This window comes from Macaca fascicularis, chromosome 10 (assembly GCF_037993035.2).
Source record: "Macaca fascicularis isolate 582-1 chromosome 10, T2T-MFA8v1.1".
NCBI lineage: Eukaryota > Metazoa > Chordata > Mammalia > Primates > Cercopithecidae > Macaca > Macaca fascicularis.
Genome location: NC_088384.1, coordinates 97,257,878 through 97,280,935, shown reverse-complemented (window position 1 = coordinate 97,280,935; position 23,058 = coordinate 97,257,878). Strand labels below are relative to the sequence as shown.

General features: G+C 54.2%; 1 protein-coding gene across 10 annotated transcripts in view; it reads right to left on the bottom strand.

Moving 5' to 3' along the window:
- PLCG1 (phospholipase C gamma 1) overlaps positions 1-23,058 on the bottom strand; it is a 38,959-nt gene that overhangs the window by 1,726 nt on the left and 14,175 nt on the right. For 6 of the 10 annotated variants that reach the window (XM_005569004.5, XM_065523141.2, XM_074005322.1 and 3 more), the window contains 29 exons: positions 14,162-14,314; positions 13,957-14,050; positions 13,766-13,813; positions 11,408-11,492; positions 11,219-11,302; positions 10,951-10,985; positions 10,668-10,740; positions 10,463-10,564; positions 10,109-10,227; positions 9,941-10,026; positions 9,746-9,866; positions 8,859-9,027; positions 8,592-8,714; positions 8,408-8,509; positions 8,134-8,321; positions 7,597-7,797; positions 7,401-7,520; positions 7,137-7,317; positions 6,027-6,104; positions 5,080-5,183; positions 4,775-4,871; positions 4,428-4,497; positions 3,692-3,849; positions 1,686-1,782; positions 1,330-1,554; positions 1,098-1,246; positions 463-577; positions 197-358; positions 2-90 (listed from right to left, as the gene is read on the bottom strand). In XM_005569004.5, the coding sequence (XP_005569061.3) occupies positions 2-90; positions 197-358; positions 463-577; positions 1,098-1,246; positions 1,330-1,554; positions 1,686-1,782; positions 3,692-3,849; positions 4,428-4,497; positions 4,775-4,871; positions 5,080-5,183; positions 6,027-6,104; positions 7,137-7,317; positions 7,401-7,520; positions 7,597-7,797; positions 8,134-8,321; positions 8,408-8,509; positions 8,592-8,714; positions 8,859-9,027; positions 9,746-9,866; positions 9,941-10,026; positions 10,109-10,227; positions 10,463-10,564; positions 10,668-10,740; positions 10,951-10,985; positions 11,219-11,302; positions 11,408-11,492; positions 13,766-13,813; positions 13,957-14,050; positions 14,162-14,314 (3,428 nt within the window). The remainder of the gene's footprint in view (position 1; positions 91-196; positions 359-462; positions 578-1,097; positions 1,247-1,329; positions 1,555-1,685; positions 1,783-3,691; positions 3,850-4,427; positions 4,498-4,774; positions 4,872-5,079; positions 5,184-6,026; positions 6,105-7,136; positions 7,318-7,400; positions 7,521-7,596; positions 7,798-8,133; positions 8,322-8,407; positions 8,510-8,591; positions 8,715-8,858; positions 9,028-9,745; positions 9,867-9,940; positions 10,027-10,108; positions 10,228-10,462; positions 10,565-10,667; positions 10,741-10,950; positions 10,986-11,218; positions 11,303-11,407; positions 11,493-13,765; positions 13,814-13,956; positions 14,051-14,161; positions 14,315-23,058) is intronic. The other 4 variants (XR_012419391.1, XR_012419392.1, XR_012419389.1 and 1 more) reach the window with 2 other exon arrangements.

Below are 23,058 nucleotides of genomic sequence, written 5' to 3'. Positions count from 1 at the left end.
CCTTGGCAGGGAAAATGTCAATCTTGATCAGCAGGGAGGCCAACTCCAGGTCCTCACTGTAGTTGTTCTTCAAAGGCACTGCTCTGTATCCTAGGAGGAGGAAAAGCCTGGCCCTCAGCCCACGAGGGACAGCAAGCGGCCCACCCCACCCTGCCAGCAAGACTACAGGGGCACTGCCTCCAGGAATGGTCCTCACCTGTCTTCAGGCCTTTTACCGGGAAAGTAGCCTGAGCCAGGAAATTCTGGTCACTAAACATGTCTTCCTCATACACCACAAAGCGCAGAAAGGCAAATTCAGGGTTACTGATCTGGAAGTGGAAGGGCTTGGCCGGCCATACAGGGTTGAGTCCATTGTCCACTATGAAGGCAACGACAAAAGGCTTCAGGTCATCCTGGGAGAGGATGGGATGACTGGTGGGGAGGGGCTTGCAGTGCCCCAGGAGAATGGGAAGACAGACTGACCCACAAACTCTGTCTTCTGCTTGGTGCTGTCATACTCAGCTCCAGCCACCTCAATCTCCACAAAAGGGCACACAATGCCTCGGCCATTCTTTGGCAAATGTCGGGCACCCAGCACCTGTAGGCAGACAGAAGGGCCTGGGATTGTCCTTCCTGCTCCCTCCAATCCCTGACTGCGGAGGCTCAGGCAGGATTTGTGAAGTGGAGGCAGTGCGCCCTCTGCTGGGCCCCCAGGACACTGCCCATGGAGTCTCTCACGACACTGGGGACCCTAAGCTGTCCAGAGCAGCTGCTGCCCATAGTTTATTTGAAGTCTGAGCTTTAGGCAAAATTTCCATGTGAGTTTTGCAATCCACTTCATGTTAAATCCGTGTCTATTTTAACACAAATCTTTGAAATGACCTCCCCTTAGGGGAAAAAAAGATCTCATCAGAACAAGTCACCCCATGGCTCTGCACGTCCTAGATGGATAGAGTGAGTGCACGCTATCTTCACCCCTTCAAAGACTCTGCTCAGGCCCCATCCACCCTGACCACCTTGATGCCTGAAAATGCCCACTTTTGGGGAACTCAACATAAACAGACTCCAACGGCAAGCAGCCCCTTTCCCACCCTGAAGCCCAGATGAGCAGCACCCACCTCAACAGAGATGGCACATGGCTCCAGCCCGCGGAGGCTGCTCTTGTCAAAGGGGTCGAAGGCCTCATCCCGCATGGTGCTTGGCTGCAGCACGTAGCCACAGTGCCTGCCCGTCATGAAGAGAGCCTGGTTCATCTGCATAGGCTTGTCTGGAAGAGGCAGGTTATGGTGTATTCCAGTCCAGCTGCCCCACAGTACCCCTCCCCACCCTCCTCACAGGGGACCTCCTCACCAGGGGTCTGGAAGTTGAGGGCCACCAGCTGACTGCCACAGATCCACATGGGCAAAGGATCGTAGTTGGAGGAATCCAGTCGCTGGCCCTTGGGGTAGATGCGGGAGAGCTGCAGTCGATTGTACTGAAGGAACTTCTTGCCTTTGGCCTTGTTCACGTATTTCTCAGCCTTGGTTTCCGGGAAGGATGACATGTCCCGGTAGCAAGCACGTTCTGTGCCAATCTCTGGGCCAAACAGGGAGAACACTTACAGAGCCCGCCCACCCAGGAAGTGTTGGGGGGATAACTAAATACTCCTTTTGCACCCACCAGGCCCTCCAGGCACACGCACACCCCGCCTGGGCCCTGGCCCTTACTCTCTTCATCGAAGGGAACAGGCCGGCAGTAGACAACAAGTTCAGAGAGCTCCAGGGCGATCTTCTTCCTCCGTTCCATTATCTTCCCTTCAGTGAGCTGGTGACACACACAAGGCCCTGTAGCCCCAGGCTACAGCCCTGCCCAGGAGAAGGAAGCCCCTGCCAACTTTGGGTATGCCCACACTGCAGGTGCTCTGGGCCCATCTCCCACCCTCCCCTGTACCTTCCAGACACCACACCCAGCAGTAAATGAGGGAGCTCTGTCCTCAGCCTCATCCTGGAATCATCTTTCCTCTTTTCTGTCCCAGAGGACACATTTGCCCTCCAACCTTCTTAGAGGGGTGGGGGATACAGACTCCTCATCACCACCCATGTTCCCAGTGACCTTCCAGGGATCCTGGAATTGGCCACACTCCCAAGTGACACTTTCTGACCATTCATTACCCAGCCTCATCCCAGGGTAAAAATGATTCTTCTGTGTCACCTGTGACTGCACTGGGGATGCAGGCCCCTGGCTTGGTCTCCATCTGTGTCCTAAGGATGATCCTCACTGCCTCAGCTCCCCCAACTCCAATATAACCACCCACTCTTCATGGCATATCTCCATGCCAAATCTCTACAGAAGCCCACTTATAAGCACCCCATCCTATCCTCTCACCCCCGGAGGACTTTCTTCTTTCAGTGGCTTTTTTTTTTTTTTTTTTTGAGACGGAGTCTTGCTCTGTTGCCCAGGCTGGAGTTCAGTGGCATGATCTCGGCTCACTGCCACCTACACCTCCTGGGTTCCAGCGATTCTCCTGCCTCAGCCTGCCGAGTAGCTGGGATTACAGGTGCCCGCCACCATGCCCGGCTAATTTTTGTATCTTCAGTAGAGACAGGGTTTCACCATATTGGTCAGGCTGGTCCCAAACTCATGACCTTGTGATCTGCCTACCTCGGCCTCCCAAAGTGCTGGGATCACACCATACCCGGCCTCAGTGGCTTATATTCAGACTCTTCCTTTTTCAGCCTAGACCCCCGGATCCAGTCCTTCAACCACCTGGTATGCCAGTACCTTTTCCTCTAGGGGACAGCCTGGCAAGCCCCCTATCCCTTCTCTGTTTGGCTTGCAGTTGCCCTCTCCAAAGCAGCTACAGACCCATCTACCAAATGCACTTGGTGAAAGGGCCACCAAGTAGGAACTCCCTAACCCTTGAGAATACTTCTCTGTTCCCCCAGGCTCAGTGGAAGAGGCCACCCTTCCCCAGAAGGCTGGTCCTACCAGCTAAGCTTGGGCTCCATCTCCTCCTACACCCTGCTTGCTCCTTTCAGCTATCTGCTTAAAGCCTGCTCAAACCCCAGCCACCTGTCCTCTCCCTCAAGGACAGGCCCTACAAAGGCTCTGCCTTTGCCATTCCAGACTCCTCACTGCCCACTGCCATCCAACCCCAGCCATGCTGCTGATGCAGCCCAAAAGTCTCACCAGGGCTATTTGCTGCTGCTGAATCCAAAGGGCACTTACAAGTTCTTATCGTGCCTGTCTTTACCTCTGTAGCCCTCGACACAGCAGACCCCCTCCCTCACCAGTGGCCTGCAGTCTGTCTGACCTGCCTTTCCTGGGCTCCCTTCCTTGCGCATGCCTTCTCATATGCAGCTTCTCAATCCATCCCAAGTTCTCTTCCTATTCGACACCACCTCATCCCTTCTATGCCTCAGCCCCCACTCTACTCCTGCTTCCAGCCCAGGACTTCACCTCTTAGCTCTGGTCTTGTGTATCCAACTGCCCATTAAGCAGACCCACTTGAACAACCCATCAGTATCTCAAACTCAACATGACCTAAACACTCCACATTGCATCTCATGTGTCTGTTTCTTCTCCATCCCTAGCTAAGGCAGGGGCTGTGGCCTATCTAGCATAGGCCATTGGCTGCCCCACTGCTCTGAGGGGGCTTGTGCTGGGAGCTGGAGGCCTCAGCTGCCTGACAGGCCCACACACTGCCTCCCACCAGGCTCCAGCAGGATCTCACCCTGGCATCTGCGGTCTGGGCCACTTCACGGATCTTTTTCACCCAGTCCTGCAGCTCCTCCTGTGAGTCGGCAGCAACATCCAGGGACCAGTGGGCCACCGACGCCATGCTGATGGAGAAGACGAAGAGCCGGTTGTTCTTGCCCTCAGGACGGATGGCTGGGAGGGCGAGAGCAGATAAAAGCTGGGAATAGACATCTCACCCCCTCCACCCCACTTCACACCACAGGCACTGGCCCAAATGAGTTCTATCTCATCTCATTTCCTCCTTCCCACACCCCATGAGGGGAAGGACTGCTCTGCAGGCCCATTTTACAGATGACGATGCTGCAACTCAAACGAGTCACTGCTGGTTGTGGTGGAGCCAGTGTTCCAACTTAGCTCTGACTCATGCTTCTTCCCTCAAGCCATGTCTCCCTCTCCACCCCATCTCCAAGCCTTGTCACATCCCTGTGGTGCAACCCATTAGGCCTGGGGATGTCAGCCAACCAGGAGCATCATCCTTGCTGATTCTGACGGGTTCCCCAGTGCCTGGCATGGGGTAAACATGCAGGGGTCAAAGCTGAGGGTGACAGAGGGAGCCCAGGGTGTCAAGGGGATGTCCAGAGTATGGGGAGAGGTTGGAGTGAGGGCAGCCTTTGGGGTTCAGCCATCAGCTTCCTCCCCAGGAGCAGGAGAGAGATACAAAGAACCTCACCCTAGGGAACAGTGGGCAAGAGAAACGGATGGGAGCTCACCAATCTGACAAGCCGGCACATCCAAGACCCCCCGCAGCAAGTCCCCTAGGGGGCTGTTCTCGTCCAAGTGCTGTGGGAAGCAAAGCCCACCAATGGTCAGCATGGCTACTGCACGTGTGTGAGGGGATATCCGTGTGCATGGAACAAATACATCTTGTGGGTGCACCTGTGACTGTCAAACGTAGCACATGTATATGGGAGACTACAAGCATGGCCACATGGGCTGTGACCAGTCCATGTGACAGGTGTCTGTGCATGCACGTGCGTGCTTGGGACTGTGTGATGGGGGCATGCCAAGGAAAATCTGGGGATAGGGAATGCTGTTCCTCAGGTGGTTCTGGTCTTACCTCCCTCTCTGGCTCCAGGGCCACGGGGTTGACCATCTCTTCCACGTAGTTTGATGGGAACCACAGCTGCTTCTTCCCTCCGTAGTCCCCTCGCCACCTGTAGGAGCCATAAGGTGCTAACCTCCAGCAACCACCCCAAACTCTCATGAGGAGGGTATCCTTTGGTAGGGGCTCCCATGCCTAAGCCAGGCTGAGGCAGGCACTGCTGGTGCACACAGGAGACAAGCACATCACAAATGCATGTCTTTGGGGCCCCAGCTCCAATGGGGCCCTTGGACTCTGGGCCTACCACACCACTGGCTCACCAGCCTCCCTCTTGCTTCTCCACATTCTGGATGATGGCACTCTTGGTGAAGGTCAGCTCATCCTCCCTCTGGGCCTTGTAGTCAAAGAGGGCTTTGACTGCACACTGCAGAGGTGAGAAGCACCAGTCAGAGCAGAAAGGCTCTCCCTGCCACTGCTGACCTGGGGCTTCACGTGCACACACACGTGTGCCTGGGCTTCCCAGCCTGGGGTCAGGCCAGTGGGAGATGACACTGCCATCAACAGGCCCCAGTTATAGTTCTTGTTACTGCCCTGCAGGGAGGCTCCAGGACAGATATGATCAGAGAGGCAGGGCCTCTGCCAGTGAAGTACCTCAGGACCCAGGTGGAACCTTAAGCCCCACCCTGGGCCACAGGGAGAACCCTGAATCCGCTCCCAGGAGTCAGGGCTGGCAGGCCAAGAAGGCAGGGTGTGCAGTTGCCCTGAGTGCCTCCCCGGGACCTGGAAGCATATGGGGCCTGGATGGGACCCCACCACTCATCTGTGAAGCGGAAAGAAAAACCTCCTTCCAGATCCCCTGGCTGTGGAGGGGAGGGGGTGAAAAACAGGGCCCAGGCCTTTTTAGAGAAAAAGGCAAAACGAAAAAGAACCTGTGTGACAGAGCTCCATGAGACTGGGGAATGAGTGGCCAGCGTGCCTCCCAGCTCCTACCCCACTGCTGCCCAGGGAGGAAATGGGGGTCACCCACAGGAGTTTTAAAGGGTCACTGCTGACCTAAAGGGTAGGGGCTAGGGAGTGGGTTGGCCCTGGAAGACCTGCGGTCGCTCACCAACCACACATCTCTCACAACCTCTTGGGCCTCGGAAAACCACAACCACCACTTCTCCATAAAGACCACAGATGGCCCAGAACACAGAAATGAAGCCCCAAGCAGCTGAGCAGCTGGGGACCCTCCCCAGCTTCCTGTGCCCAGAGGCCTGAGCTGTACCTTGAAAGTTGGCATAGGGTTTGCCTCTACATAGAAGCCAGGGTTGCGTCCCTCATACAGGGCCCCGTAGTCAGGCTCCTGGAAACAGGACACAATGGGATATGTTAATGCCCCAGAGCCTAGAGGTAGAAAGCAGCTACTGGCTTCCGCAGCAGCTTCCCTTTCCCCCAGTGCAGCAAACTTCCACCTGGCCTTCCTCATCAGGCCACCAAGGCGGCCACCACCACTAGCACCTGGTCCACAGGGATCCTTCAACCTCAGCGGAGATGGCTTCAGAGGCCTCAGGCCGGGTCTCACCCTTTCTTTTCTTCACATTCTTATACGTGAGGCCCAGTCCAGGATTCCAAAATCTCTCAGGTCCGAAATGCCCAAACTCCCAAGTATTTCTGAGCTATGTGCAGGTGGGCCCTTCACAGACTACCCATATTCAGTGCTTTAGTTCAGTGGCTCATCGGTTCGCTGCTGAGCCCAAAGTCAGGAAGAGCCTTTCCACTCCCCACACTCCTCCGGCCACTCCTCTCCATCACCTGAGCCCCTGGTGCCAGTGGACAACAGGCCTCTCCCCAGCCAGCCCTGTCTGCTGACGACATAAGTCTCTCAACTGATCTCCTGGTCCTAGACCCCTTTCTTCTGTCCAGGGCCCTTATCACCAGCTGTGCTGCCATGAGTCCCGACTTTTTCCCTCAGTGGTCTCACCTCCTGTGGCTCTGCCCTCCATACCATCCACCAGGAGGCTCCACAGCTACTCTTGGGTAGCCTCTTCCTACCTGCCCTAGGACAGAGTCCAGGCCAAGCCCAGGTTGATGAGCTTCCACTGTGTGCACCTCTCCCAGCGTGAGCCCCAGAACCTCCTCACTCCTCACCTTGACTCATGGGGAACCCGCTGCTTATGTGCCTGTCCCCATCCTTGTGGACACTGCTCAGGTGTCCCCTCCTCCAGACACCCTCCTGGTACCCACACTGGCTCCCAGCTGGACTCAGGGGCCTTCCTATGAACTCCTACAACACCCCAGGCCTTGCTGTTACACATATCCAGATTATCCAGTGACTGCTAAGATTCTGGGTCTCTCCTGCCTCCCCTGCCATGCCCCGTCTACCACAGCCCCTCACAGCTGTGCCAATCTTCTCCAGCGCCTCCTCATTGATTGGGTAGCGCAGCTTCATCTTGCGGTATAGCGGGTGCTTCTCATAGTAGCTGATGAGGTCAACAAGGCTGTCGAACTCCGAGTTCCCTAGCATCACAGTCTGGCCCTCTTGCTGGACACGGCAATGCTTGATCTTGCCTTCAGCCCTTCACAAGGACAAAACAGTCACACAGGGTCAGGGCAGCTCAGACCCAAGCAAGGCCCCACAACCCAGGGCCATACCCCTCACCGGAAAGAGATGGCATATGAGTTGGGCTCATTCCGCTTCCGCACCAGGAAGGCCCCATCACGAGGGACACGCATCAGCATGTGCTCAGCCTGTGCTCTGGTCAGGCTCGCGTGGTACCACCTGAGGACAGGCAGAGTCAGGCCCAGCCAGCACCACCCATTGCCCTGCCCTGCCCACCCCCAGGTCCCTCCCTCACTCTTTGCTCTCATGGGCATTGGTCTGTGGGACAGGCTCTGAAAGTCGCATCTCAAACTCATTGCAGCGCAGGGGCACCTGCTGGTAGTGTGTGATGAGGTCATAGAGGGAGTCAAAGACGAGGTTGTCTGTCAAGAAGAACTTGGGGGTCCCAGCATCTTGCCGTGAGTGGATACGGCAGTGCTGGACTTTCCCGTTCCGCCTGTGGAAGACACAACGTGAGGGAGGCTGGGAGAAATAGGCCAGGGCCCCAAAGACCAAGTTCCACCTCAAATGAGGCACCGAGCCTCAAGGAGGGAGGCCAATCTCCTGAGGAGCTCAGGTGTGGGCAGTTGCACTGAAAGGCTTCAAATGAACCAAAAAGGGAGGGGTATGGCGGGGGGGGGGGGTGAGAGAGAGAGAGAGAAATTTATGTTCCATGTAAAGCATAATTATTGTTCTGGATCAAAGGCTCAAATGTTAACTGATTATCTCTGGGTGGTGTCATGTCTGTGTACACACGCTGACTGAATATGTGCATCTGCATGGGAAGTGTTACCAGAAAGAGAGCGTGTAGTCGCCCACGAAGGTCTCACTCTCTCGCACGAGGAAGGAGCCGTCAGGGGCCCCGGTCTCGATGCAGTACTCAGTGAGCAGGCGCTCAGCGATGTGCCGCCCGTCACGCCCTGCCCCTAGCTTCCCATGGAACCACTTCTCATTGGAGTGCAGCTCTGTGCTGCTGCTGACCTGTCAGGGGAAGGCAACAGCAAAGACACTGGGACCCTGGCCCAGGCCCGACCTGGCCCAGCCCCAGACCTGAGCTGGTTCCTCACCTCCTTGGGCTCCTCCTCATCCTCGTTGCCCTGGTCACTGCTGGTCTCCTCAGAGTAGTAGATCTTGCTGCTGGTCAGAACGAAGTAGTGGGGATACCATTCCTGGAACGGACCAAAGAGGGACTTGTGAGCCAGGGTCCTCACACCCACTGGCCCACCACCCCCAGCCCGGCCCAGTCCTCACATGGTTCACAGGGTCCTCCAGGTAGAGGATGCCATTCTTGATGGAGTTGCTGATGTCGTTCTCAGAGTACATCATGGATGTAGGCACCTCCTCGTAGGCACTGCCCTCAGCCAGCTTCTTGTGCTGGAGGGGCAACCAGAGCAAGGCAATGCAGACTCCAGTCATCACCCCACCTCCTCACCCAGGCGTAGGCCCAATAGCTGAAGCCATGGCCTGGGCGAGGCACTGAGAAGTGTGGGGCTTCCCCAGTAAGCCCACCACCCCCACCTTGATGAGGATCTTCCTCTTAAGCTGGTTGGGTGAGGGGAGCCCATCGGCGGAGATCTCCACGGGCTTGGTGAGGAGTGTGTCCCCTAGCACCTTCTTGAAGTGCTGGGCCATGTTCCTCTGCTGGGCAATGCTGCAGTGGTCCTCAATGGACAGGATGACTGGGTACCTGCAGGGTGGGGGACAAGCACAGTGAAACAGATTCTGCAATTCTCTGGGGTCTAAGTAGCCCCTCACAGTGAGGTGTTGGGAGCCAAGGGCCTGGGGATTTCTTGTCTATAAAAACTATCCCAGGCCATAGCCACTGGCGGGGCAGCGGGGGTTCTACAGCTGTGGCAGCAGTGGAAATCAAAGGGTGGCCACTGATGCAGCCCGAGCTGGCCCAATTATGGAGGCTGCTCAGCAGTGCAAGAAAAATGAGGCCACCAAAGAGGCCAGGAGAGAGGAGAAGCCTCCAAAGTTAGCTGTTAGAGCCCTGGTGAGCTAAGGGAGACCAGTGACCACAGTTTAAGCAGTAAACAGAATTGAAGGAATGGGACATAGGGAAGACAGACAATCTCCTGGGCTGTGAGGGCAAAGGAGTTGGCAGGACACTGGCCTAAAGAAAGCAGGGCATGTTTCCTGAAGATGAGAAGAGCATGTGTTGTACAGTCTAAAGGACCCATGAAAAAGAAAGTGGGCTCAACATGTAGGAAACAGAAAGTGTAACTTGGGAAGCAACAGCTCAAACAGGAAGCAGGTGACGAGGAGAGGCCAAGAGGAAGGACAAAGATGAAAGGCTGAGGGAGAGGGGACAGGGTATTCGAGGAGTCTTGCTGCCCTCTGTCCCTCTAGAATGAGAGAGCTGGAGCCAAGTTAACCCCTGGGTCCTCCAGCCTCTGACTCACTCTGAGGCCACAAAGGCATGCTCCTTGATGGTTTGCAGGACATCTGAGAACTTGATCTTGGTGGTAAGGGTGTGCCCATGGTAAATAACTGGCATCCCATCTGGGCCGTCCCAGCAGTCCACTGGGGAGCAACATCATCATGGTCAAGCAGGCAGGCCTCCCATCTTCCCTCCCCCAGCCCCGGACCCCACGCACACTCAATGCAGCGACAGCCCATCCGCAGGCAGCGAGCATAGGCTTCCAAGGAGGACTCACTGGAGAACTGGTCCCCGGTCAGGTACCTGGATAGGCAAGGAGAGGCATGTATGGTCAGATAGGCCCTCCTGGGAAGAAGCTGGGTGGGCCCGAAGGAGCCACACTCACGTGTTGTGTGAGGAGGAGATCCAATAGTGGGAAAGGGGGTTGTTCATGGTGTCCGGGCATACTGCATCCAGCTGTGAGTTCCACACACTATTCTCTTTGGAGAACAGGAAGGTGACAAACTGTCCAGGAACGTGTGGAAGGGAAGAGAAAGTGAGTCCCTGCCCGGTCCAACCCAAGATGGTAGGTTGGGGGTAGGAGAGAGAGTGCTCTGTCCCAACTGGGGGTGGGCAAGATGCATAGCAGGTAGGAACAAGGTGGCATCCCTAAGAAGCGTCTAGCTCCTGAAGCCCAGGTGGGGTTCTGGTCACCCCTACCCATTCTCTTGACAAAAAATGGGTGAAACGTCGGACTCACCTCATCCAGGAAGAAGTATGGCTCCTCGATCTCTCGCAAGGGGTCTCGGAGGAAGCTGAGCATGAACTCCTGCACCTGGAGGCGATCAACAGCCCACAGCTCCTGATGGGGTGGGGAGGGCAGGGAATGAGAGAAGCCTCCAGTCATTGATGAGCCCAGCCCCCCAACAACCTGACAGCCTGGGCCAATGTCAGCCCAGCCATACCCCCTGGTAGTCAAGAAGGAACTGCTGGAACTCAGGAAGGGACACTCGGCAAAGCTCCGGCCGCTCCCCAGCCCTGCAGGGAGAGAAGGTAAGCTAGCTAGCATGGTCAACAGACAACAAGGTGCCCCATGGAAGGCAGAACCCAACTCCCAGCCAGCACAGCTTCCCAGAATGGTCCAGCATGGTTCCCTACTCCCACTGCCTCCCACCTGGATCAGGAATCGCCCAGTGGTGAGATGAAGGGGGCCCAGGGAAAACCCCACCTCCCCACTCCAAACCAAACCTCAGAGTACTGGCTTCCAAGAAGGGGAGGTCCATCTGCAGGAAACAGAACCTGGTCAGGGCAAGAGCCCCTGGGAGGCCATGTGGGAAAGGGGCTAGTAAGAAGACAGGCTAGAGCAGCAGATGGGGGTAGGCCTCAAGAGGAGAAGAACTGGAGAAATGGCACCCAAAAGCCCCTAAGCAGGGCAGCAGGGCTGAGGCAGGCAGAGCTGGGGGGTGGGGTGGAGGAGCAGGGGCAGGGGTTGAGGGAGGGCAGGTGGCTCATGCACCGTCTTCTGGGCGCTGTACATGAGGCTGCGGTACAGCTGAGCAAACTGCCCGTAGGTGATGTCCCCGCTGCGCTGCTCCAGGTCCTGCATGGTATAGAGCGGGAGTGCCAGTCAGGCAGTCAGGGCCCCAGCTGCAGGGCTCTTGGCTTCCCCTGCCCCCAACTACAGACAGCCCTGGGGGGCACTTACCGTCAGCCGCTCTCGGAGGAAGCGCATGTTGGGGACCCGGTAGTTGACCTGGGACAGCATGTTCTTTAGGTCCTTGGCTGATATACTGAGAAAACAGGGACATCCCCAGTGGTCTCATCCAGCTTCTTATGACCTCTGACCTGTGGGTCGAGCCCACCTGGGGCTGGACAGGTAAACAACACTATTCTGGGAACCTGGAGTCCTGAGGGCGAGACTGGATCAGAACCCATGGGGTGACCAAGGTTAGTCCCTTCCTTTCTTTGGACCTCAGTTCCTCATCTGAGCAAAAAAAAAAAAAAAAAGCCTGTAATTCTGGCAAGGAAGATGTGAACAGATTCAGTAAAGTGGGTCAGGCATGGGAGGAAGAAAAACCACTCTCCAGGCCTCCCCTCCCACCGGCACTGCTCAGGCCTGTGCCAAGGTGGCAGTGAGCCCATCCAAGACAGAAGGCAGGGCTCACTCACAACTTCCCTGCTGGGGGCAGCACGGCAGCGGGTCCCTACCTGCTGCCCACTGGGATGCTGGGAGTTTGGTCCTCAGAACCCACTAACCCATGAAGGGGAGGGAGGAGGAGGTGCATGCTCCACCAGATACAATGACTGGCAACTGGGCACCTCCTGGGGCTAGACAGGGCCTGGCTCCAGGAAAGAAGCTCAGAGAACAAGGCCCCTGCTCTCCAGGGGTGTCCTGCCCATAATGTGAGGCTGGGGACACTGCTGGACCTGGCAACAGGATGGACGAGAAGGGGGAAGGGGGGCTTTCTCTCCTGGAAGGTGGTGTCAAGGAGGGGAGGGGAGGGTGGGGTCACCTCCTCTGAGCCCCAAGGGCCTGGGAGGAGGCACCAAAATTCCCCAAGGGGGCTGAGCGCCACACTGAGTGGATCAAGCGCTGCAGAGGGAGGGCTGGCTCTGTACAGGTGCCACCTCCTCTGATCCTCAGTCACCCAGGAGGTAGGTGCTATCAGGGTCCTCGTTTTCCAGTGAGGAAACAGAGGCCTTCTGGTTGCAACTGCCTGCATCACCAACCTTGCCCTCTGTGGTCTCTTTCCCATCAGCATACGAACAGCCTGTTACTTCTTCCACCAAAAACACGTGTCTTGCCCCTGCTTAGCTCTCCAAGTACTTGCCCTCTTCTTTGCTCCCCGCCACCGCAAAACTCCTTGCAAGAGTCATATTGCTCCCTCTCATTCCCGTGAGCCCCTCACCACTTGGCTGACACCGCTCTTCTCACCATGTTAAATCCAAGGGTCAATGGTCAGATTTCACCACTGTCTTCTTCCTTGGGCTGCCAGAACTCAGCACTCTGGGGGTTCTCCTCTTACCGCACTGTTTGTCCCCAACCCCTCCAATCTCTAATATGGGGGTGGTCTGAGGTCAGCCACTGGACCCTGCCCTTTTCTTGGTCTGCTTGCCCCCTAGGTGATCTCACCCAGCCCTGTGGCTTTCAGTGTTATCTACCTACTCCCAAGTTAAAATCTGCAGCCCCCACTGTGTATGTACCTAAACTCAGTCTAACCACCTGCCTACTCAACAGCTCTCCCTGAACAGCTAACAGGCATCAGAAAACTTAACACGCCTCAAAGTGAACCCCTGAGCTTCCCTCCAAATGGGCTCGTCCCATGATCTTCTCATCTCAGTCAATGGCGACTCTGTTTTCCAGTTATTCGAGCCAAAGAGCATACTATTATCCTCAATGCCTCTCAAACCCCAAAATCAATCTGTTAAGGACATTCTTTCTGGCTCTATCTTCAAAATACAACATGGCCAAAATCCAGCCACTTCCTACCATTACCATCATGATCCAAGCATTCTCATTTTTCACCTGGAGTGTGGAAACAGCTAACTGAGCTCTCCACACAGCAGCCAGAGTGATCCTGAGTAACCCATCAGGTCACATCACTCCTCTCTTCAGAACCCTTCCATGGCTTCCCATTTCTTTTAGGTCAAAGGATCTCACCACGGTGCAGCACCCACACCATCTGGTCTTTGCTCCCCCCTTCTCTCCTTGGCCCCTCTGGCTGCCACACCAGGCCTCAGAGCCATAAGCCTCAGGGCACCCTTCACACACTACTGGCCACCCTCACCTCCAGGACACCCAAAGGCAGTTCTACATACCCAGTCTCTGCCCATAGCGGCAGGGCACACAGCATGTGGCTGGCTCCTCTCACTAGCTCACACCAAGGCCACCAGAGGACTTTGTGCAGAAAGCTACACGTGGCAGAACCTGCTGCCCACCGCCCTGGCCCCGCTTAAGGTCCCCTGGGTCCTCTGGCTCTCCAGGCAGCTACTTAGAGGCCTGGCTAAGGTTCTGGATGCCCATCCCCACCCTGCTGGGCTAGAGTCACAGCTCAGTACTTACCGATCCTCACGATTCCGATCCACTGAGTAAAACTGCTTCCGGAGCCACCTGGAGAAAGAAGCCTGAGGTGAGGGCCACTTCTCTATCTACGGCCAGGCCTGGGAGATGCCTGGGCACACAAAGGGACTGCTGTTTCTGTCCCCCTGGTCCCTAATGCTCCCAGCCCTAACCCCTTCAGGAGTGGTTCTTACCTCTCAATCTGCAGGGGTGTGGGTGCCTGCAATGTATCCTCCATCAGCCAAGTTAAGCCCTTGATCCACATGTTCACTTCATCCTCAGATGTGGCTGTGAGCATGGTATCATCAGCTGCACCGAGGGCACATACCTCCCACTGGGCAGGAATGAGCGGGCAATCCCCTAACTATCCCCTACCTTCTCCACCCCCTTGACTCCCACCTTGCAGGCTCAGCGTCTTCAGACGGAATTCCATTCCATAGAGAATGACAAAGCAGTGTGACTGGTCCGGCCGGAAAGCGGGGTCCTCTTGATAGCGATCAAAGTCTCGTGAGGTCTTCCCTGGGCGAATCTCCTTGATTTCTCGAATATCAACTAGGAAGGTAGCAAAGAGGCCAAGATCAAGCTGGGCTCTCCCAGAGTCAATACTGAAAGGAGGGCAGCCTAGTTTCCTCATTCTTTTTTTTTTTTTTTTTTTTTCCTGAGATGGAGTCTCGCTCTGTCGCCCAGGCTGGAGTGCAGTGGCTGGATCTCAGCTCACTGCAAGCTCCGCCTCCCGGGTTTATGCCCTTCTCCTGCCTCAGCCTCCTGAGTAGCTGGGACTGCAGACGCCCGCCACCTCGCCCAGCTAGTTTTTTGTACTTTTTAGTAGAGACGGGGTTTCACCGTGTTAGCCAGGATGGTCTCGATCTCCTGACCTCGTGATCTGCCTATCTCGGCCTCCCAAAGTGCTGGGATTACAGGCTTGAGCCACCGCGCCCGGCCGGTTTCCTCATTCTTACACTGTCTTTCAGGGAAGAACCCCAGAGGCAGAGCCAAGACCACTCAGTCACTCTGGGTAATAAGAGGGCTGGGTTGAGTCTAGGGATAGGCCTTTGCTAAGTAAGGGCTGAGACGTCAGAGAGGGCCATATGGGGCAAAGGCGGTTCTGTGGGGTGTCCCTTTCCTATCTTTGTTCCCTCACTGAGACATTTTGACCTGCGAAACAGCTGGACTCCAGAAGGAGAAATAGGGACCCAAGGCTGTTCATGAGGACCACTTCCTGAGACGAGGTACACACCAATCAAATCATAAAGTCCCAGAGGCAGGGCTGGGTAGGTCAAGATGGGCCTCAGGATCCCTGGGAATTAGGCTCAGGCCCAGAGGACTGGTGCATCCCTGAAATGCCTAATTGCTTAAGACATCCCCACACCAGTCTCAGCAAAGGGCCTAATCCCCACTCCATCCCATGACCAAGGCATCGGCTGTCCAAGAGCAACAGTCATCCTGGACCCAGACCACCGTTTTGCCTGGGACCATTTCCTTATCATAGCTATCCAAGGCCCTTGCATGCTCCCTTGGCCTTCACAGGGCATAATCAGAGAGGTACAGGGGCTTGAATAGCAGATGACCTGCCTCAGCCACTGAAACTTGAGACAATGACGAGTTCACTCATCTAACTTCTCAGTCTCAGTTTTACCATCTGTAAAGCAAAGGGTTTGACTGAGTTTCTCTAGAAGGCAGGGTGGTAGAAAAAACATGCACAAGCTCTGGGCGAGACTGGCTGAACTAAAATCCTAGCTCCACCTCACATCTATGTGATCTCAATAAAGTGACAGCCGCTCTGACCTCACTGCTACACTTGTGAAGTGAGTAACATAAAAGAGTAGCATACAATAGCATCAGAAAGATGTTGGTAAGATCAAAAGTTGTAACAGCTAGAAACACTCAGCACTGTATGTGGGGCATGGAGGGAGCCCATCCAATGGACTCCTCTGCTCCCTCAGCAAAGGTGCACAGGCTCTGATACACTCTCCAGCACAGGGAGGGGCTGCCCGCTGGCCGGAGGGCAGACATTTCAGCCCAGAAGTCACCAATTTAAGGTAGATTAGGTCAAAGGAAAAAAGCTTGGCTTAGCCAACAGCGATGACTTTCTTTGAGTATTCCCTAAGCTCTGAAGCCTCTTGAAATGCTCTAAACCCAGACTGGTCTGGTAACTTTGGAGCCAGATGCAGTGCCAGCATTTGCCTGGCCAGCCCCCACCCCAGGAGCCCTTCCAGCCCAAACTGCACACCAACCTAGCTGGAATGTCCTAACAGCCCAACTCCCCCAGATGCTCTCTTCTTGTCCTGTCCCTCTAGCAACTGCCACAGAACTCCACATCTATCCCACCGGGAACAGTGGGCATTGCTCCTGGCCCTAACCCTAGATCCCTGACACACTCCTGATTCTACCTGGAACCACCTAACCCCTCAGCAAACCCCTCCAGCCTGTCCTCCAGCTGAGAATCCTGCCTTTCCTGCTGTTTTCCCTGCCCCCGGTTCTCACCAATCAGCCATCCTTCCCCAGTCTTCTGGCTCTTCATAAAACATTATTCTGACCCCCTTAGACCTCATTTAAGCCCCTCCCGAGGCTGCCCATTGCCAGTCTAAGGAAAACAAACATCTTCTATGGCCTTGAGGGCTCTTTGTGACAGGGCTCAGGAATTTACCTCCCCAGCTTTTGCCCTCTCACCCTCTCTGCTCCATCCCCACTAAGCCATACCTAGGGCAAAAATAGCTATTGCTTCCTATCCCTATTTCATCTTGATTCCTAGTCTGGAAATGTCCACCTCCCAGGCTCCCTTCTCTTTCACCAAGGGCCCAACTGAGAAGTTCCTTCCTGTGGTACTCATACACTTGATGCCTCTTGTATACAAACATGTACATACATTGCTCATACACCTAAGGCCAGGCAGGACCCCTCCAGGGTTTGCTTAATGACTGAAAGAAGAAATGAAAAAAGCAGGTACACAGGCAGAGGGAGGGAAAATCAAATAGGGATGGTAAAAAAAAAAAAAAAAAAAAAAGAATAGTTATACTCAGGTAGAAACAGAGGGAGGGAGAACTGGGCCATAAAAGACCTAACCGAGAACACAGGGCTTCCAAGGACAGAAGGAGGAGCTTCCATCAGGGGAAATGGCTAGATCAGAAACTGCAGAACAACCACAAACTCTGCCTTTTGAAACAGAAACCAGTCTGCTCTTCCGGTGTGGAGCTGCTGTCATCCCCCTCCCACACCTTCTTGCAAAGGTGAGTGTGACTGTACACACACACACACACACACACACACACACACACACACTCAACAGGCCTGTACTCCTGCGCATATTTCCATCAGTTGAAGGCAGAACAGGTGCCTGAGATAGGGACCAGGTGGGCACAGTGCAGCTCCAGGTCAGGCATCCAACACTCCCAAGTTCCTGTTGGCCACACCTGGTCCCTTGTACTGTCTTCCATAAGGAGGCACCAGCCTGGTCCTGGCAGCACAGTGAGATGCTCTACTAGGTTCTTGAAAGCCACATCCTGTGCTACCTCCCAACCTCACCCCTCATCCTCCTGCCTCCCAGAACAAATATGGCAGCATCTTCTTTCCTGAGAGAGCCAGGGCTGGTCCCCAGGAATTCACGAGACTCCCCAGAGAGGAATGGCCTCTGCCCTGGTTGTAGGTGAGAGAGACTGATCCAGTCTGGCACAGTCTGGGTTAGACCTCCCTGCCATTAGTCAGGAGGGCAAGAAACGAGATCGTCCCAGAACTTGGGAGCTTGAGAAGGGGAGAACTACTTAGGGGAGTAGGAAAGTCACACCTTATATCCAGAAATCCATGACCTAGCACTCCTCCCCACTCAGAACCATGAGAGAACAACATTCAGGGGAACTCTGGGGGAAAAGAAAAGCCAGGGGTAATAAGAGGCCTTCACTGTGAAGAAGATGGAGAAGTGAGAAGGAGGAACTCTTTGAGAACAAGGGCAGGATCCCCCAAGTAGCAGCCCAGAGGCTTGATATATAGCATGACGACAAAGGCCTGACGCCCAGGCTCGCCTTGACCCAAGAGGGCACAGCCCAGCCAGCACAGCCCATCAGGGCTGCAGCATATTCACTTTGCCCAGCACCAGGTCCCCAGGCCCATAGCGACAGCTGCCCAGGCTTCAGGAATGGCACCATGTCCCCAAGCCCACAGTGAATGCTGCCTAGGCTTCAGGAATGGCCTGGGCATTACCATTTCAAAAGCAGCTATGGTAGACAGTGACAAGATAAGCTGCTCGGGGCAGTGAGGGGGATTTAGTCTCTTAACTGCCCACAAACTCTCATGAAGAAACAGTCTTTCTTTCTTGAGGGGCTCTGAAGTAGTGAGGGACCACACAAACCTGTGCCTGGCCTGTATATCACATGTCAGCTCAGAGGACTGAGAACCTTCTCATAAGCCAGGCTTCCCAGTGCCCCAGGCAGAATCCTGGGGGCCTTGCTCTGCTCCCTGCCCTAGTAAAGATCTGCCTTCTCCTGCTCTTTCAAGAAGCCTTCCCTGACCATCCCCTTCCCGCTTAGTGAGGAGAACCACATAGCTCTTAAACTCTAGCTATGAGGCCCTGGCAGTCCCTCACTCTTTCGGCCTCAGTTTCCCCATCAGGAAACTGGAAATTCCTCTTACCTCACATGGTTGCTGTGAGGGCCATGCTGGGAAGTGCTGGTAATAGGGAAGTCTGGAGACAGCCCACATGTATGTGTGCCTAGTGCCACTGACATGGAGCCTACAAAAGCTGACAATAGTGGAGATAAATAAGGCCACTTGCCAGGGCCCCACCAGGTGCAAAGCCAAACTTAGGTGAAATAAAGCTGGTCCATGAAGAGAAGAATACAAGCAGCTATTTCCCCAGCTCAAAAAGAAGTCTGGCAGGGATGGGGGCATTGTATGGGGAGAAGGAGGACTCTTATGGACTTGTGTACAGATAAGCATATGCAGACAAGCTGCTTCCTGAGCCTGCAGTGCCCCACCTGCACACTCACCAATAGTCTGAGGCATGTGCACCCCTAAAGATCAAGTTTCAAATCCTGGCTTCAAGCATATAGCGAGGCCTTGGCAAGTCTGTAGTCCTCTCTGTTTCATCATAAGATGAAGGATTTTGTGGGAGTAGACACACAACAGACCCTTACTTGTAGGCATACTACCTCACAGATACCCACATAGGAAGGTCAGCCTTGGCCTGCCCTACCACGCCCAACCTCGAATTCATTTGTGTTTTGTTTTCTGGGCAGAAGGAAATGTGCCTGCTGCCTGGCACCTGGGGCCAGCTCTAAGCATTGAGGCAAAATGCCACAAGACTGAATTTGTAAAATAAAAGCTTATATGATGAGGCCAGGGAGACTGGGAAGGGCAATGTTCCTTTTCCATCTCTTCCCTCTTCTCCCCTCCCTTCTCAGCCCAGGGACAGACTCCTGGCCTAAGACCACAGACATTAGAGACCAGCAGTTACTCAGAGCGGAGCTTCTGGACCATGCAGTCCTGGAGAGCATCCGCCTTTTGGACATGCCAGTAATGGCAGTTGCTTTCCCTTTAAAAGGAGCCTGTTTCCTCATCTGAGCCACCCTATGCCCAAGCACTCGGGGAGCTGTGAAGCTATACAACCCTCAGGGCCAGCTGAGAACCTGCCTCTGCAGAAGAGTAAACCCCCATCCTGGGACAGCACCCAGTCCACTGACTGGGGAGACAGGGTGCTGTCAAAGGGACAAGCTATATGGTGGGCAGCCAGTCTGGAACCTGGGAAAGGGGGAAGACAATAACCACAGAGGACCCATCTGTGTGCCTGGCTCTTCTGAAGGTAGGGCTGCTTCCTGTCTTTGACTCCCACCCCAACTCCCCCGAGACATCAGGCCAAGTTGCAGGCCTGTCACCAGCTCCCCTCCTGTCCAGTAAAGTGGGATAACCACTCTGTCTGGCCACCACAGGGATGTGCATAAGGGCAGTATTCCTGTTGCCCAGGCAGAGTTCAAGGACAGTGGAAACCCTAGGGAAGAGAAAGAGAAGAGCAAAGGCAGGGCTCCTCAGAGCACAGCCAGTGAGAGCCAGCCAATCCTGCCCTAGGGGGAAGACACATGGCAGACCCGAGAAGGGGGAGAGGGAGCCCAACCATCAAATGCAAGACCCTAAATTAGACCTAATCTTCTTGTTGGAACCTGTGTCCTAGTGTCTCCTGTGCTCAAAAAATCCACTTCCAAATAGCCCGACAGAGGTCCCCCAAATTTATAAGCTTGTTAACCACTCATCAGGCAAAAAGGATGTAGAGAGGTATTATGAGCAAAAGCACTGGCAAGGTGGGCAGGAGGCCTGGACCCATCTCTCTGAGCCTCATTTTCTTCATTTGCAAAATAGAATCACCACTCCTGGCACCTCCTTCATTGGACTACACTGAGATGCCAACGAGGTTAGAGATACAAAAGTGATTTAATCAGAAAGGGACAGGAGGACATACTGAAAACTAAACCCACTAAATGATGGAGATACGGCCAAGAAAACCATAACAAAAAGTATCCCAAATTTCTGAACATGAAACAAGCTTTCACTGAAATATTTCTCTGGGTCTGGGTGTCTCGCCCTGTTGCCCAGGCTGGAGTGCAGTGGTGCAATCTCGGCTCACTGCAACCTCCGCCTCTGGGGTTCAAGTGATTCTCGTACCTCAGCCTCCCAAGTAGCTTGGATTACAGGAGCACGCCACCTTGCCCAGCTGATTTTTGTATTTTTAATAGAGACGAGGTTTCACCATGTTGGCCAGCTGCTCTCAAACTCCTGACCTTCAGTGATTCGCCTGCCTCAGCCTCCCGAAGTGCTGGGATTAGAAGCATGAGCCACCATGCCCTGTCTGAAATTAAGAGAGCGTTTTCCCTTTATAAAGTGCATACGCTCAGTTTAGAAGGCTGACGCAAGAGGACTGCTTGAGGCCAGGAGTTCAAGACCAGTCTAGATAACAGAGAAAGACCCCACCTCTGCAAAAAATAAAAATTAAAAAAACTTAGCTAGACATGGTAGCACATGCCTGTACTCCCAGCTACTTGGGAGGCAGTGGGAAAGATCACTTGAGCCCAAGAGTTTGAGGCTGCAGAAGAGTAGGAAGCTCTATGAGCTATGATCACAGTACTATACTCCAGCCTGGCCAATGAAGCAAGACCCTTTCTCTAAAAACACAAAACAAAAACACAAAACGCGAAGTGTGTAAGCTAATTGATGTAAATGGTAGCAAAAACTATCCATTTAAACATGCGTGAAGTAAAAAAATTTTATAACTTAAAAAAATTGCAACTCATAGTAAGTATGAAAGGTCTCTTTAAAATCTAAGGAGCTTCAAAGAGGTAAGCGAAGATTTCCTGGACAGGTTCCTTCCCTTCTGGGGGTTTTTACTGCCCCTACCTGTGGGCTGTGGACCCCAGAACCCCTCAAGGCCTGTGTGCCCCACTCTGCAGAGAGCACTGGAGGAAGGCAGCAAAAGCCCAGCCCTCCTCAAAAGGGTCCAAGTTCAATTAACACAACACAGACTCCAGCCCATGTCTCCCCATACTCCCTCCTGCCTCAGTCTGTGCACAAGCCACTCCTACCTCCTCACTTAAGCCCCCACCAGGCCCAGGCCAGGGGCACACTAGGTGCCCCCTCCTCTCTTGTGTGGCACCACTTGTCACACCTACTGGTGCTTCCCTGGTGTCTTAGGCCACTGGCCTATGAGCTTCTCCAAGGAACAAACCACATTTGACTCTTCTCTCCATTCCCTACCAGTCCAACACAAACCCAGGGCCTGGAGAGGCCTCAAAATGTTTAGAGTACTTAAGAGCAGGAGTAAACACATGGGAGTTAGATTCCAGAGCTAATTATCTAACAGGCAGCAAAGGCCACAGATGCTCAAACATGGTACCAGAAAGATGGTATCAAGGATGGCTTCCTGGAAGAGGTGGCACAGTGGGCCACAGAGGCTGTGGGGCTACAACAAATACTGAAAATGCAGTGGTCAGTGAGGTAACAATGGGAACAGAAAAAGAAAGAGCAGGCACAGTTGAGGGCAATGTGACCCCTGGGTGCCAGTACAGTCTGGAAACACTGGGAGGTCCCTACACAAAGATTCCTATAGCCAGTGGGAACCATGGGAAGCCAACAGAGCTTTGGGAAAAACAGAACAGTAAAAGCAGCAGGATGCTGAGCACTCACGCCCTGCTGGGCCCTAAGCCAAGACCACCAGGAGATTCAGGAGAGTGGTCCCGGGGGTCAGAAGAGGTGTGTAGATCTTCTCCAAAATGACCTCTCACCAATCACCCTCTCCACATGTAGCATGTGGCAAACAGATGAGCCCCTCCCAGTTCCCCACTCCCGTACCAAAGAAAATACACAGCCCGGACCTAGGAGAGCATTAATGGAGCTAAGCCTTCTCCACCAGAGGATGCTGAAAGATGGACAAAGAAAAGTTCCAGCAGAAGTGACTATCATTTGGGCCACTTCTGGCCCCCTACCTCAGTCACCCCTCCTCAAGTTCCTATACAACTCCCTGTGGGGTAGGGCAGACACTGCACTACAGATCCCCCTTCACAGGAGCCAGAGGCACAGGGGCTCTGCACCATCAGGACTATACGGCTTTGGCAAGGTTTTTGCAGCTCTGAAGGAAAAGGATGGAGGTAGCCAAAGAAGAGACAAAGACAGAACCTGGACACAGGTGGGAAGAAAGCCTGATGCAGTAGTAGCCAGGCCACAGGATGGTCAGCAATTCCCAAGCTGGCTGTGTATGCCCAAAGCCTGTGGAAAGAGTGAGAGTTCTTCTCTCCCTCTCATTCCTCTCTCTTCCTGAGACTATAATATTTCTCCTTCTGCCTCCCAGTAGAAACCTACTCACAAATCTGAGGTTTCCCTGAGCACATCTGGCTGCCACCAAAGGAAGGCCAAAGTGGAAGGGTGGGTAGCTATCCATTTCCATTTTACAAACAAGGATCTGGGTTCAGGGACTTGCGGGGTCACAGGGTTATATGGCAAAGGGAAGGAAGGCGATGGTGGGTGGGGCTTACTGTCCTTCCCATTCCTGTGCAGCAGTTGCCTTCAAACCAGACCCGTGGGCAGCGAGTTGGACAAGCTTCGTCTAGATTCTAGACAAATCTCTTTGAAACAATGAGGAAACAGAGGGTCCAAAGGGTCTTGTCATGGTCATATGGTGAGTCATGGCAGAACTGGGACACTCTGCAGTGTCCCCACAGCAGCTGCTATCCCCGACACTGGGTATACAGAGACACACAGAGCAGCCATAGCCAGCCTTTGTACCATCCAGGCAGGCAGCCCTCTTCCCTAGGACTCTAAATTAA